Source organism: Oncorhynchus clarkii, chromosome 1 (assembly GCF_045791955.1).
Source record: "Oncorhynchus clarkii lewisi isolate Uvic-CL-2024 chromosome 1, UVic_Ocla_1.0, whole genome shotgun sequence".
In the NCBI taxonomy this organism is placed as follows: domain Eukaryota; kingdom Metazoa; phylum Chordata; class Actinopteri; order Salmoniformes; family Salmonidae; genus Oncorhynchus; species Oncorhynchus clarkii.
Window position 1 is genome coordinate 57,544,670 of NC_092147.1, and position 15,600 is coordinate 57,560,269.

The window sequence follows — 15,600 nt, forward strand, 5'->3', positions numbered from 1 at the left end:
TGGGACGGAGTCTACAACCCACACAAGTGGCTCAGGTAGTGCAGCTCATCCAGGACGGCACATCAATGCGAGCTGTGGCAAGAAGGTTTGCTGTGTCTGTCAGCGTAGTGTCCAGAGCATGGAGGCGCTACCAGGAGACAGGCCAGTACATCAGGAGACGTGGAGGAGGCCGTAGGAGGGCAACAACCCAGCAGCAGGACCGCTACCTCCGTCTTTGTGCAAGGAGGAGCAGGAGGAGCACTGCCAGAGCCCTGCAAAATGACCTCCAGCAGGCCACAAATGTGCATGTGTCTGCTCAAACGGTCAGAAACAGACTCCATGAGGGTGGTATGAGGGCATGACATCCACAGGTGGGGGTTGTGCTTACAGCCCAACACCGTGCAGGACGTTTGGCATTTGCCAGAGAACACCAAGATTGGCAAATTCGCCACTGGCGCCCTGTGCTCTTCACAGATGAAAGCAGGTTCACACTGAGCACATGTGACAGAGTCTGGAGACGCCGTGGAGAACGTTCTGCTGCCTGCAACATCCTCCAGCATGACCGGTTTGGCGGTGGGTCAGTCATGGTGTGGGGTGGCATTTCTTTGGGGGGCCTCCATGTGCTCGCCAGAGGTAGCCTGACTGCCATTAGGTACCGAGATGAGATCCTCAGACCCCTTGTGAGACCATATGCTGGTGCGGTTGGCCCTGGGTTCCTCCTAATGCAAGACAATGCTAGACCTCATGTGGCTGGAGTGTGTCAGCATTTCCTGCAAGAGGACGGCATTGATGCTATGGACTGGCCCGCCCGTTCCCCAGACCTGAATCCAATTGAGCACATCTGGGACATCATGTCTCGCTCCATCCACCAACGCCACGTTGCACCACAGACTGTCCAGGAGTTGGCGGATGCTTTAGTCCAGGTCTGCCACCTCATCAGGAGCATGCCCAGGCGTTGTAGGGAGGTCATACCGGCCACACACACTACTGAGCCTCATTTTGACTTGTTTTAAGGACATTACATCAAAGTTGGATCAGCCTGTAGTGTGGTTTTCCACTTTAATTTTGAGTGTGACTCCAAATCCAGACCTCCATGGGTTAATACATTTGATTTCCATTGATAATTTTTGTGTGATTTTGTTGTCAGCACATTCAACTATGTAAAGAAAAAAGTATTTAATAAGAATATTTCATTCATTCAGATCTAGGATGTGTTATTTTAGTGTTCCCTTTATTTTCTTGAGCAGTGTAGTAGGGATCAATGAAAGAAAGCCATGTAAATACACACATATTTGTCTCCTTTTCAGCACCAATTGGTTGATTTAAAGATACTCTGATATTGAATATTATTTAGGCAAGGTGCGAATTATGGTGAGACATTAGCTCCCCTAAAAGCAACAAAAGTCCAACTTTGGGGGGCCTCTAAATAATGCAAATTAAACCATTCTCATATTTGTTTAAAATCTAGTCGAAAATATGTTTTATAATGATAAATATTAAAATAAAAGCTTCCAAATGAAATAAACACTCTGTCATGGTTTAAACCAGGAGTCACCAACCCGTTGATCACTGTCGACAAGCCGATCTTGGAAGCATTCCAAGTCAATCACGAAGAGATTATTATTTTTTTAATCATAAATGTCTAAATGTTTTAAATGTATTATTATTATTTATGAATTTAATTTCAAATGCGCCCCGTGTGAGCCCTGTGTGTAGTGACGAGGGTCGAGGGGCGGGAGAGGGGTATATCCGCCTTGACTAGCTCAAAGACACTTGTTGTAACGCTCACGAGCTATACGCAAGCTAACAATACGCAAGCTAACGAAACGACAGCGGAGGCACAACGGAAAAAGCAAAAAAAACGTATTTTCATGTAGAATGGGGACACGGTTTTCTGTTCACCGTAGTTAAGGATGAAAGGATTTGCCTGATTTGTTGGCTGTAGCGCTCGCAAAAAGGGTTAAGGTGGAGCGGCAGCACACCATCCAAGTTCAAAGAAACCTATCCGCTAAAGAGCACGCTTAGTTCAAAGAAAGTTGACAAGCTCAAGTTTGTATTGAAAGCACAGCGGTCGCTTTTTACCAAACCGACAGCGAAACACAGCGAAACATACGTAATTAAATGTTACTTAGGTATTGTTACACTTACGGTGCATTTTCTGAGATCTCCAAGATCCATGATTCGTACAGGGTTTAAGTTCAATGTCCTAATTCAATTGTTAAATTCTTGACAAAGAACATTGTCATAAATGTCATTCATGTATGGAAAGAAAGGTAGAGTTTTATGTCACATGAACTAGGGTCTTAAACATGTTTTGATACAACTCATGTTTTATCTTGAATGTAGGCTACCCGTTCTGCGTGTGTTCATGTGTGTAAAATTGCCTCCATTGAGATGGTAGGCTACCGGCAGTGTAGGCCTAGTGAAGGGTAAACGCGTTTACCTTTTTCAGAAAAATGGATTGAAATTATAGGTATGTGTACACCCCTTCCAATTAGTAGATTTGGATATTTCAGCCACACCCGTTGCTGACAGGAGGCCAAACCCTCCCCTAACCCGGACGATGCTGGGCCAATTGTGCTCCGCCCCATGGGTCTCCCGGTCAAGGCCGGCTGCGACAGAGCCTGGACTCGAACCCAGAATCTCTTGTGGCACAGCTAGTACTGCGATGCAGTGCATTAGACCACTGCGCCACTCGGGAGGCCAAGCCCACTACTGTTGTGTCGTCTGCAAACTTGATGATTAAGTTGGAGGCATGCATGGCCACGCAGTCATGGGTGAACAGGGAGTACAGGAGGGGGCTGAGCATGCACCCTTGTGGGGATCCAGTGTTGAGGATCAGCGAAGTGGAGATGTTGTTTCCTACCTTCACCACCTGGTGGCGGCCCGTCAGAAAGTCCAGGACCCAGTTGTACAGGGCGGGGTTTAGACCCAGGGCCTCAAGCTTAGTGATGAGCTTGGAGTGTACTATGGTGTTAAATGCTGAGCTGTAGTCGATGAACAGCATTCTTACCAATGTATTCCTCTTGTCCAGATGGGATAGGGCAGTGTGCAGTGTGATGGCGATTGCATCGTCTGTGGACCTATTGGGTCGGTATGGAAATTAAGGTGGGTCTAGAGTGGCAGGTAAGTTGGAGGTGATATGATCCTTGACTCGGCTCTCAATGCACTTCATGATGACAGAAGTGAGTGCTACGGGGCGATAACTGAGCTAAATGACTATCTTTGCCTTCTGGAACAGGAACAATGGTGGCCATCTTGAAGCATGTGAGAACAGCAAACTGGGATATGAAGAGATTGAATATGTCTGTAAACACACCAGCCAGCTGGTCTGCGCATGCTCTGAGGACGCAGCTAGGGATGCCATCTGGGCCGGCAGCCTTGTGAGGGTTAACACATTTAAATGTTTTACTCACGTTGGCCCACAGAGAAGGAGAGGGCCGCAGTCCTTGGTAGCGGCCCACGTCTGTGGCACTGTATTATCCTCAAAGCTGGCAGAGGTGTTTCGTTTTTCTGGAAGCAAGACGTCGGTGTCTGTGACATGGCTGGTTTTCTTTTTGTAGTCCGTAATTGCCTGTAGACCCTGCCACATACGTCTCGTGCCTGAGCCGTTGAATCACAACTCCACTTTGTCCCTATACCGACATTTTGCTTGATTGATTGCCTTGCAGAGGGAATAACTACACTGTTTATATTCGGCCATATTCCCAGTCATCTTTCCATTGTTAAATGCAGTGGTTCGCACTTTTCAGTTTTGTGCAAATGCCGCCATCTATCCACGGTTTCTGATTAGGGTAGATTTTAATAGTCACAGTGGGTACAACATCTACAATGCACTTCCTTATAAACTCACCAAATCAGCATATACATCGATGTTATTCTCTGAGGCTGTCTGAAACATTTCCCAGTTTGCGTGATCAAAACAATCTTGAAGTGTGGATTCAAATTGGTCAGACCAGCGTTGAATAGTTCTAGTCACGGATTCATCCTGTTTGAGTTTCTGCCTATAGGACGGTAGGAGCAAAATGGAGTTGGTCGGATTTGCCGAAGGGTGGGCAGAGGAGGGCCTTGTATGCATCGCAGAAGTTAGAGTAGCAGTGATCCAGTGTATTGCCTGCACGAGTGCTACAATCAATATGCTGATAGAATTTAGGTAGCCTTGTTCTCAAATTTGCTTTGTTAAAATCCCCAGCTACAATAAATGCAGCGTCAGGATATATGGTTTCCAGTTTGCATCGAGTCCAGTGTAATTCCTTGAGGGACGTTGTGGTATCGGCTTGAGAATGGATATACCCGGCTGTGAAAATAACCCAACGAGAATTCTCTTGGGAGATAATATGGTCCTCATTAATTATGGTCCTCATTAATTATGAAGCATACACCCCCACCCTTCTTCCCAGAGAGATGTTTATTTCTGTTGGCACAACGCATAAAGAATCCCGGTGGCTGTACCGACTCCGTCAACATATCCCGAGGACCATGTTTCTGTGAAACAGAGAATGTTACAATCCCGGATGTCTCTCTAAAAAGCAAGCCTTGCCCTAATTTTGTCTACCTTGTTACCTAGAGAGTGGACTTTGGCGAGTAATATACTCGGAAGCGGTGGGTGGTGTGCTCGCCTTCGAAGCCTGACCAGGAGGCCGCCCAATCTACCTCTTCTGCGGCAACGTTGTTTTGGGTCGGCCTCTGGAATCAGATCAAATGCCCTGGGTGGTGGAACAAAGGATCAGCTTCGGCAATGTCGTATTCCTGGTCGTAACGTTAGCTCACTAAGTCCTCTATCCAGCTTCATAGTACACCCCTCAGGTGTCTGCCAGTCGAATACACGTCACTTTCTAAAATGTAATATAACAGAGAGCAAGAGAGTTAGGCACAATGGGCAGGGGAACACATTTTTATTGGTAGACAGAAAGGCAGAACCGACAGTGGAAAAGTCAGATGTACAGATGACATATCCAGTATAACATGTAAGAACCAAAATAGATACAAGACAGACAGAACCTTACTAGAGCAGATGCATTGCAGCATATTGTTCAGCTGAACCTGAATGGCTTTTAAGTACAAAAGATGAATCAAACCCCGATTATGAAAAGTGTGAACAGATACAGTGCCTTGCGAAAGTATTCTGCCCCCTTTGAACTTTGCGACCTTTTGCCACATTTCAGGCTTCAAACATAAAAATGTAAAACTGTATTTTTTTGTGAAGAATCAACAACAAGTGGGACACAATCATGAAGTGGAACAACATTTATTGGATATTTCAAACTTTTTTAACAAATCAAAACCTGAAATATTGGGCGTGCAAAATTATTCAGCCCCCTTAAGTTAATACTTTGTATTCGAGAGACTGACATTTTTTCCCATTACCCCTTGCAAAACAGCTCGAGCTCAGTGAGGTTGGATGGAGAGCATTTGTGAACAGCAGTTTTCAGTTCTTTCCACAGATTCTCGATTGGATTCAGGTCTGGACTTTGACTTGGCCATTCTAACACCTGGATATGTTTATTTTTGAACCATTCCATTGTAGATTTTGCTTTATGTTTTGGATCATTGTCTTGTTGGAAGACAAATCTCCGTCCCAGTCTCAGGTCTTTTGCAGACTCCATCAGGTTTTCTTCCAGAATGGTCCTGTATTTGGCTCCATCCATCTTCCCATCAATTTTAACCATCTTCCCTGTCCCTGCTGAAGAAAAGCAGGCCCAAACCATGATGCTGCCACCACCATGTTTGACAGTGGGGATGGTGTGTTCAGCTACACTTTCTTCTTGCCACTCTTCCATAAAGGCTAGATTTGTGCAATATACGACTGATTGTTGTCCTATGGACAGAGTCTCCCACCTCAGCTGTAGATCTCTGCAGTTCATCCAGAGTGATCATGGGCCTCTTGGCTGCATCTCTGATCAGTCTTCTCCTTGTATGAGCTGAAAGTTTAGAGGGACGGCCAGGTCTTGGTAGATTTGCAGTGGTCTGATACTCCTTCCATTTCAATATTATCGCTTGCACAGTGCTCCTTGGGATGTTTAAAGCTTGGGAAATATTTTTGTATCCAAATCCGGCTTTAAACTTCTTCACAACAGTATCTCGGACCTGCCTGGTGTGTTCCTTGTTCTTCATGATGCTCTCTGCGCTTTTAACGGACCTCCGAGACTATCACAGTGCAGGTGCATTTATACGGAGACTTGATTACACACAGGTGGATTGTTTTTATCATCATTAGTCATTTAGGTCAACATTGGATCATTCAGAGATCCTCACTGAACTTCTGGAGAGAGTTTGCTGCACTGAAAGTAAAGGGGCTGAATAATTTTGCACGCCCAATTTTTCAGGTTTTGATTTGTTAAAAAAGTTTGAAATATCCAATAAATGTCGTTCCACTTCATGATTGAGTCCCACTTGTTGTTGATTCTTCACAAAAAAATACAGTTTTATATATTTATGTTTGAAGCCTGAAATGTGGCAAAAGGTTGCAAAGTTCAAGGGGGCCGAATACTTTCGCAAGGCACTGTATCTGTCAAACTACTACGCAGATACCCAATATGTACCAGTGTTAAAAGGACAACGAAAACAAAGTGTTGAACAAGGTTGTATTCATTAGGGCACACTGTTTCAAAACGTTTCAAGACTTTGTGTAACGTCAAACGAAAAAGTGTTTCCTTTTGTACATTTTCAGATAACAGTCAAACGGGGAGGTGCTTTCTTTCATTTTGTGCCTAGTGAATATGACCAAACACACAACAAGCCAAGCAACTCCTTTACAATCACATAACATGCCATTTATGTTCAATGTTGATTTTCTTTACATTACAGTTGATCCCATGTGGCTCAGTTGGTAGTGTAGCACTTCCAACACCAGGGTTGTGGGTTAAATTCCCATGGGAGCCCAGTACAAACAAAATATGAAAATTATGCACTCACTACTGTATGTCGCTCTGGATAAGAGCGTCTGCTAAATGAGTAAAATGTAAATAAAAAAATAGAGACCCATCCAAGAGTTGTGCAAAATTATCACCCCAAAAAAAGAATCATATATACACATTTAGAAATGTATCATCCTAAGTAACTCTAATTTAAACCATAATCTTAAGAGAGTGCCTGCTGGTGGTGATCATAACATCAGACAGTAAAATTCAATGACCTCATTCTGGGTGGAGCCATCTGGTGAATTCAGTGACTTTTCAAGCATCTTACTTCAGATGGCACCATGGCACCAGTGGGTGGCAGCAATGTGCTTAACATCAACCCTGTTATCTATGGTTACTTCCCAAATGGCACCCTATTCTCTATTTAGTATGCTACTTTTGACCAAGGCCCATAGGAGGGCCCTGGTCAAAAGTAGAGCACTATGTAGGGAATAGGATGCCATTTAGGACACCCTCCTATACTAGTCACACAGTATTTCATATTTTTTGCCCTATTATCCAAAGCTTTCTACCAACACCCTGTCTCCCTAGCAATCTCAATAGGCAACTAAAGGGTTAATAAATCTTAAGGTTACTTAAATCCTGCCAGAATGACAGCTAACCAATTTCCTACCAACATGTAGTAAGCTCTATCTGGGGGGGGGGGGGGGGGGGGGGGGGGGGGTGGTCCGTTTTTGTTTTACAAGGTAAAAATGCAAAACAATTTGCAAAGTTAAAACAAGGAATAGCGGCACAGGAATAATAAATCAAAACTGTAGGATTAAGCACAATGAAAAAAAAGTATTTTACAGAGATGTATAACATATCGCAATTACAGAAAAGCACAGCAATGGCAACAGAGATTCCAGATGTAACTAAACCGTGTACACACACACACACACACACCTATAGTTATTTACTAAGGGTATACAGGAAACATTTCACAAGAGGTGTGTTTCTTGCTGGGTAGTTTCCCAGTCTGATCCCAATAGCCTATAGGGACACGCCTGTTTCAGGAAATGCCCTGTTTTTAATGTGTCCCATAGCCAACATGCCCTGTATACCTCTAGCCCAGAAAACATTCCCTCACCAGTGGAGGGTGTGGCAGGGGGGTCTTTGGGAGGAGGTCCTGATTACTGAGAGGGAGAAGCGGGCATGTCTTTGGGACCAGAGTATCTGAAAGAAACAGGCAACCGCATGGTTGCCTTGGGTTCAAGGCTCAGAAGACTTTAGAGCAACATGGATGTGTCTTTAGGGAAGTGGTTGTGGTAGCAGAGATCGAGGTGTCGCTGAATCTTTGGGCTTCTGGCTCTGGGAGATGACTTGGTGTAGTAGGTAGATGTTTCTTTGGGGCAGTGGTTATTATGGTGGGCTGAGACAGGAGTAACGTGTGCTAGTATGTTGCTCATTTCTCAGTTTCCGCTGTACAGATCTACAGTGCTGGAGCTCAGGCCACGGCTCTCCTTTAGCCTGCTGATGCCTGGACCCTGAGAAAGAGAGAGAAGAGGAGTTAGAGAAAGGGGGGCATCAATATATGCATCATAATTAAAGGAAAGAAGCTACCACACAAATACAATTTTATTTATCACATGCGCCAAATACAACAGGTGTAGACTTTACAATGAAATGCTTGTTTACGAACCTTTCCCAACAATGCAGAGTTTAAAAAAGGAAATAGTAACTAACATAAGAGGTATAAAATAAAATACACATGAATGGAGCTATATACAGGAAGTACCAGATCAATGTACAGAGGTACGAGGTACTTAGAGGTAGATAGTGTATGTACATGAAGGCAGGGTAAAGTGACTAGGCATCTGGATAGATAAGAGTAAAATAAAGAACAGAGTAGCAGCAGCAAATTATGTGTAAAAGTGTGTGTGTGCAAATGTATGTTTGTGTTGTGTCTGTATGCGTTGTTTGAAAGTGTGAGGGACGTGTGTGGGAGTGACAGTGTGTGTGTATACAGATAGTTCGGGTACCATTGGTTGACTATTTAGCAGTCTGGCTATTATGGCTTGAGTGTAGAAGCTGTCTCGGAGCCTGTTGGTCCGAGAGAAGATGCTCTGGTACCATTTGCAGGACGGCGAAGTATACAAAGAATCACTTTCATTACTAACATCTCAGCCTCACTGCTTTCATACCTTAATATATGCATATTACTGTAGCAGTCATATGGCTCCCTCATTTCTACATCCCACGGAGCTACTAGACAGGGTCGCTTACCTGGAAACCATCTAGGTCACTGGCCTTGTTCAAGTAGTTCAGGGAGGCAGCTCTCTTCATGCTGTTGGAACACCCCCCAAAAAGTTACATTTAAAGTAACCTTTATTTAACTAGGCAAGTCAGTTAAGAACAAATACTTATTTACAATGACGACCTACCGGGGAACAGTGGTCATCGGATGGGGCCACAGTGTCTCCTGACCCCTCCTGTCTCAGCCTCCAGTATTTATGCTGCAGTAGTTTGTGTGTCGGGGGGCTAGGGTCAGTTTGTTATATCTGGAGTACTTCTCCTGTCCTATCCGGTGTCCTGTGTGAATTTAAGTATGCTCTCTCTAATTCTCTCTTTCTCTCTCTCGGAGGACCTGAGCCCTAGGATCATGCCTCAGGACTACCTGACATGATGACTCCTTGCTGTCCCCAGTCCACCTGGCCGTGCTGCTGCTCCAGTTTCAACTGTTCTGCCTGTTATTATTATTATTTGACCATGCTGGTCATTTATGAACATTTGAACATCTTGGCCATGTTCTGTTATAATCTCCACCCGGCACAGCCAGAAGAGGACTGGCCACCCCACATAGCCTGGTTCATCTCTAGGTTTCTTCCTAGGTTTTGGTCTTTCTAGGGAGTTTTTCCTAGCCATCGTGCTTCTACACCTGCATTGCTTGCTGTTTGGGGTTTTAGGCTGGGCTTCTGTACAGCACTTTGAGATATCAGCTGATGTACGAAGGGCTATATAAATACATTTGATTTGGGTTAACTGCCTTGTTCAGGGGCAGAACAACAGATTTTCTCAAGCCAGACTTTTGCTAGGACTGTCTGGGAGTGGTCGACAAGCCTAGTGGGAGGGATATTTAACCTGAAAACTAGCGGTTATTGGCAGAGGATTGAAACTCTGTTATTAGTCTATTATTATGGTCTACTATTGCCTTGCCACCAAAACAGGCAGAAAATCTAACAGCACTTACACTAAAAGGGCATTATCATTGTCACAGTATTATTCCAACACAGAAAAATCATGTTTTTGACAACACTGGGCTTTTAAGAACACCAGACCTGGGTTCAAATACATGCATGTTTAAGTATTTGTATTTTAAATAATTGTGTATTTTAGTTTTTTCAAATAATGTGGCTGAATCAACTACTTCTATTTGAAGTATTAGTTTCAAAAAAAGTATTAGAAGTAAAAGTTCCCATAAATAGCCTAGTATTAGAAACTACTTTCAAATACTTGTTTCCAAATATATTATTTAAAATACCCCTAGGACGAAAAAGACCTGGGTTCAATTGCATGGAATATTTGTGTATTTCCAAATATTAAACTACTTGCATTTTAAAAAGAGTAGAAATATCCAAATGTATGTGAAAGTAATTGAAATTGTATTTGAACCCAATTCTGAAGGACACAAGAGGTTGTTTGTGATCTGAGCAGGTGACTGCTAGTCTTTTAGACATCAAATTATGATCCATCTAACCCAGCTTTAGCAGATTTTGTCATGTCAATGTGAAAAGTGTGTTTCAGCTTTGCCAGGCATCTTGATGCGTTTTTTCCCCGTGACTTTCATTGAGTTATTTTCATTAGGCACCAAACAGATGTTGGACTATGTCCATTGCAAAATGCTTTCTGTTGTGTGCCCTAAAGAACACGACTCAGTTCTTAATTATATTCATCTGGACAGTGATGGTGTTGTTCTTACTTGGTGCTGGTTCTGGTTGGTTCTGGAGGTCCATTGCCCTGTAGTTTTTTCACTAGTAGCTCGCTGCTTCTACGCAGGACGTCCCTTAGCTTCCCTAGGGAACCACTGCGCTGTAGCGCCCCACTACCATCCTGTAGATACACCCACACATCAATGACCCTACACATACTGTTCACATATACAATCAAACCAATCAGTAAACACGAAGATAACCACACATCAGGGACCCCATATACACATATTCAAATTACACAATCAGCGCAAATCAGATGACCTGCAGAAAACCACAGCTCATTAAGCTGGCAGGCACTTTCACAATAAAAAGAGACTGCAGCCCAATCCACACACTCCACATTGATTAAATAGACGTGGCGTTACTGGGTTATCAGTTATGTTAATTTCAAATTCAGATTGAAGTTGACATGAATATGCTTGTGGCATAGGTAGATGCCAATTAGTATTTCCTGTAGGCAGGGGATCCCTTTTTTTTTTGTAACGTGGCCAACTTTATGGAATAGAGGTAAAAGGTACACAAGTGGAAGAGGTATGAATGTTTGTTATTTCACTATAGAAGTGGTCTACAGTGGGCTCCACCTGTCAATCCATGCATCACTTTCATCCAGACGTGTCTGTCCTACATAATAGGTCCCTCTGGATCCAAACCAGACATTCACAGGACTTTGTAGCATCTTTTGAACTGGACACTTCACAGCATTTCGATAGTGATTTTCATAGCATTTTCGCTAACCCTTAACCCCAGTCACGTAACCTGCTAAGTTAATTCTACTAACCTGCTGCGTAAATGTTCATAATCAGGAAGATATGCAGAGAGAAATGACACCTCACAAATTAAAAACTTTATTTGGGAATACCAACAAGCATTGATGCAACAATCATCACAATGCAAGAAGAAATGGTAAATATTATGCAGTCCTACATTCTAAGATGGTGCTTATAGAGCTTGCCATGGAGTTTACTTCTGCCCTAGGAAACAGAAGTTCACACTATATAACATCAATTACAGACAACTTTAATAATTAAATCAGCATTCCACTATAACAACAATATTGTCCGAATTACATGATGAACATTGTCGTTTCTCTCCCTCTTTTTCAGTGTTGCTTGCATTCTTGAAAGTATGATTTATGGCTAGGAATGGCAAAGGACATTTCAAAAGCCTGTGTGACGAGTGCCTTATCAAATCCATAAATATCATTACTACATTTACGCATAATATGGAAATTATAGTACATTCAGTTAGTTAAACACTTACGATAATGATCTTAAACCAGCACTGACTATGGTTTTTTTCAGTTCAAAAAGAGGTCTAGTCAAAATGGACAATGTTCACCTGTAATGAACTGTGTGACGTAAGGGGTAGGGAAGGCAACATATTAAAACACACAAATACACACATGCAATGATTCATACATTTCCTCAAATGGCAACACTAATATGTCCTATAATCTCAACAACACATTCAAAGGCAATATGAAGCAGGCAATGAAGAGCCCACGTGGTCACTAACTTGCCCTTGGGTCTCAAGAGGTTAGAAAATCTCATTTGAAGGCAACAGATGTGCTGTTGCTTCGACAGGGATGTTTTGGCAACGTTACATGTTGGTTCTGTTACAGTAGCCTTTAACCAGATAATGTGCCACTATTCCCTTTTTAAAATGTAACCGATGCACGGTAAACAATAGGCCTACAGTGTGTAAAATGCTATGCATCAAAGAAGGGAGAGCAGTCTAGCCAAGAAGAACTCGAGCTCTCGGGAAATTGTGAAGGTGACAGTTTGCTTATAAAGCTGCTGTATGACACAGGCTGAAAAAGGCTGCAGTGTGTTTTAGTCAATCAAGACAAAACAGGCAGCGGCTACTATAAGACCAGATATTGGTAGTATAATAGGTTGACATACCACCGCCGCCTTCGGCAGTCAATACAGAAGAATAAGAAGAAAAACACACTAAATTAAAAATGAATAGGAAAAATATATATAAAAAGAGGATAAGTTTGAAACCCCAACATCAACCACTTTTGTCAGAGTTAGCCAACCTAATATACCAAAGTCATACGCATTTATTACAATACAGTACCTTTTTAAAACTGCTCAGGCATATGGTTACACTTCAAAATGATGAAATTAACTTTAAGGAAGCAAATTATTATTAAGATACAGGCACCAAGTTAATCAACTGCAGACCCCAAGCCATTTTTGATCACAGACTATTTTCACCTGCCAGCTGCTTACAGTCCTGGGAGTGTACGTGTACGCTCTAGAAGGCAAAGCCACTCCAACACAAATACAGACTGAGGCCAATGCAAAGCAACAGTGAAGTCCTGAAGGGAGATGTGAGATGCAGACAGTCAAACCATAGCTACGTTGTGAAGGCAGAAGGACAGGCGTTATCATGGTAACAGACTGGCGTTTTGGGCCGATGTTAAGGGCTGTGGAAGCAGTTGCAGGTCATTGTCCAAAACCACTCTGGCATTTCTGCTTTGCTCTGTGTTCCCAACGGGCAACCGTATTTCCAAACACTTACCCCTTCTATCATGCCATTACTAAATACAGTTGAATTTTACAGATGCATGTTAGAAGAAGACTGAGGTGGAGAGGGAGAGTTGGTGAGTTTTAGAGGAGAATGTGATAGGCATGACTTCATGTTATGGGAATAGGGAGAGAAAATTCTGACGAAGGAGCAAGGCAAGGTTAGTGAAAGAAAAGGGTGAAAAGAGAAAGAGGGATCAGAGGGAAGAGGAAACCAAACATCCCAACAGTTGTCAGTACAGGGACAGATGTGACAACAGGGAGCAGTCTCGCAGAGGACACCAGGAACGGCAGAGGAGGAGCTTTTCATTTGGTGGTAGGAGAGAAGAGAAGGCCAAAGGGGATCGACAAAAACATCCTTTACTATTTGTTGGGGAAGAGGAGAGAAGGATGGAGGAATAATCTTGATGTGGCTTAGGCCTGAAGGAAAGAGGAAAAACACAAACAAACATATGATTAAAAAGCTCTGGGGTGGGGGCATCTTAATTATCCTAATGAGAAAAGACGTGATCTTGGCCAAATCTGCACTGCAGTATGATCTACTCTTGATTTAAAATAGAATCCATCTTAATTTGCATGGTATAAATGTTTAAATAGAAAGGAAGCATGCTTATGATGTGGCTCTGCCTTCCTATTCGAGGCTCAGAAATAATGTGTAGGCCTATGCGTTTATCAATTTACTTTTACAGCTTCACCATAAAATAGCAAATTAATGACTGCCAATCAAATAAATTCAAGTAGCCTTTCCTAACACATCAAATGCATCCACTGACCTAAATAGCCTGCAGCATCACAGCTGTGTTTTGTTTGAGGAATGAATAAACAGTGGCCAGTTTATGGGTGGTGCTACAGCCTTCCTCCACCTACAGTGCTGGTCAGTGATGCTACTATTGTGTCTGTGTGCAGTCAGTCACTGTGACTCAGCCGTTTGCTGTACCGTCTCTGTGGGCAGACAAGCAAGGGTGGACTTGGCACACCGAGCTCAGCCAGTGACTGTGCACTGCAGACTGAAGGGCATGTGCAAGCATCAGCACTTCAGCAGCACAGTCATCGAACTAACAAATTGAGAGGATGACGATGGCTAATACACCTGAAAATCTATCCATCTCTCTATACATATGATATACTGCTGTGAAGAAACTAGCAGTGGCACAAGAGGAATATGTATAGACCTGATCATATGAATGCAGGACAGATAATTGTTATGAACATACCTTACAAATTAATAAATAAACATTTTGGTTATAGATATGTTCAATAACATAAGGTAGTCTATATTAAGTGATAACAGCCAAAATTGTAACCCACACCCCGTACTAGGCTACATTATAATACACAAGATATAATAGCTCTGATATTGTAGTCTGTTTTCTGACATAAAGACCCCGCCCCAGCCCCCCCAGCTTTGGTCCAACCTTAGTAGAATACCAGAATCAAGAGGAAGAGTACAATCCACTGAACGAAGGAGGAACACTTGATGGACAGGCTGATTGGTTGCCATGGCAAGGGTAATCATCAAAAGGGTAGGTTAATAGTTGCACAAACAGAAAGAAAAGGGAACTTGAAGAGGATGACATGCATAGACGATGCAAAAAAGGCACCTACATCACAAGCAGAATACATACGCACATTCAAATCATGCATTTTTAACAGGCAAACATATACTGAGACAAGTTCCACATAACTACAGGATACGACCACAAGACAACACCTGCTTTCATGCTGCACAGAAAATCCCCACTACCCTCCGTGTACCGCTCTCAAACACTTGTTCAACACAGTGAGAAAGGAGTAAGGATGTAAGAGGGAAGGGACCTTGTGCCAACAATGCTGTTTTCAGCATACTTGTATTTTTTCATAACTGATAATGCAGTAAATAGGCTATTCAATATACACTGAGTACACCAATCATTAAGAACACATTCCTAATATTGAGTTGCACCCCCCCTCTTTTGCCCTTAGAACAGCCTCAATTCGTCTGGGCATGGACTCCACAAGGTGTCGAAAGCGTTCCACAGGGATGCTGGCCCATGTTGACTCCAATGCTTCCCACAGTTGTGTCAAGTTGGCTGGATGTCCTTTGGGTGGTGGACCAGTCTTGATACACATGAAACTGTTGAGCGTGAAAAACCCAGCAGTGTTGCAGTTCTTGACACAAACCAGTGCGCCTGGCACCTACAACCGTACCCCATTCAAAAGGCACTTTTGTCTTGCCAATTCCCCCTCTGAATGGCACACATACACAATCTGTCTCAA

At 43.0% G+C, this 15,600-nt stretch overlaps 1 protein-coding gene across 14 annotated transcripts in view; it reads right to left on the minus strand.

The window, feature by feature from the left end:
* Window positions 1-4,857: 4,857 nt before the first annotated feature.
* LOC139409486 (kinesin light chain 1-like) overlaps window positions 4,858-15,600 on the minus strand; it is a 54,851-nt gene continuing 44,108 nt past the window's right edge. For 10 of the 14 annotated variants that reach the window (XR_011634409.1, XR_011634415.1, XR_011634408.1 and 7 more), the window contains exon 14: window positions 11,633-13,764. Coding sequence is in view for 8 of the 14 variants with exons in the window: in XM_071154745.1 (XP_071010846.1) it covers window positions 13,759-13,764 (6 nt within the window). In the remaining 6 variants the exon portion in view is untranslated. Of the gene's footprint in view, window positions 8,366-9,104; window positions 9,166-10,797; window positions 10,929-11,632; window positions 13,765-15,600 lie in introns of those variants that run through there. The other 4 variants (XR_011634414.1, XM_071154714.1, XM_071154705.1 and 1 more) reach the window with 2 other exon arrangements.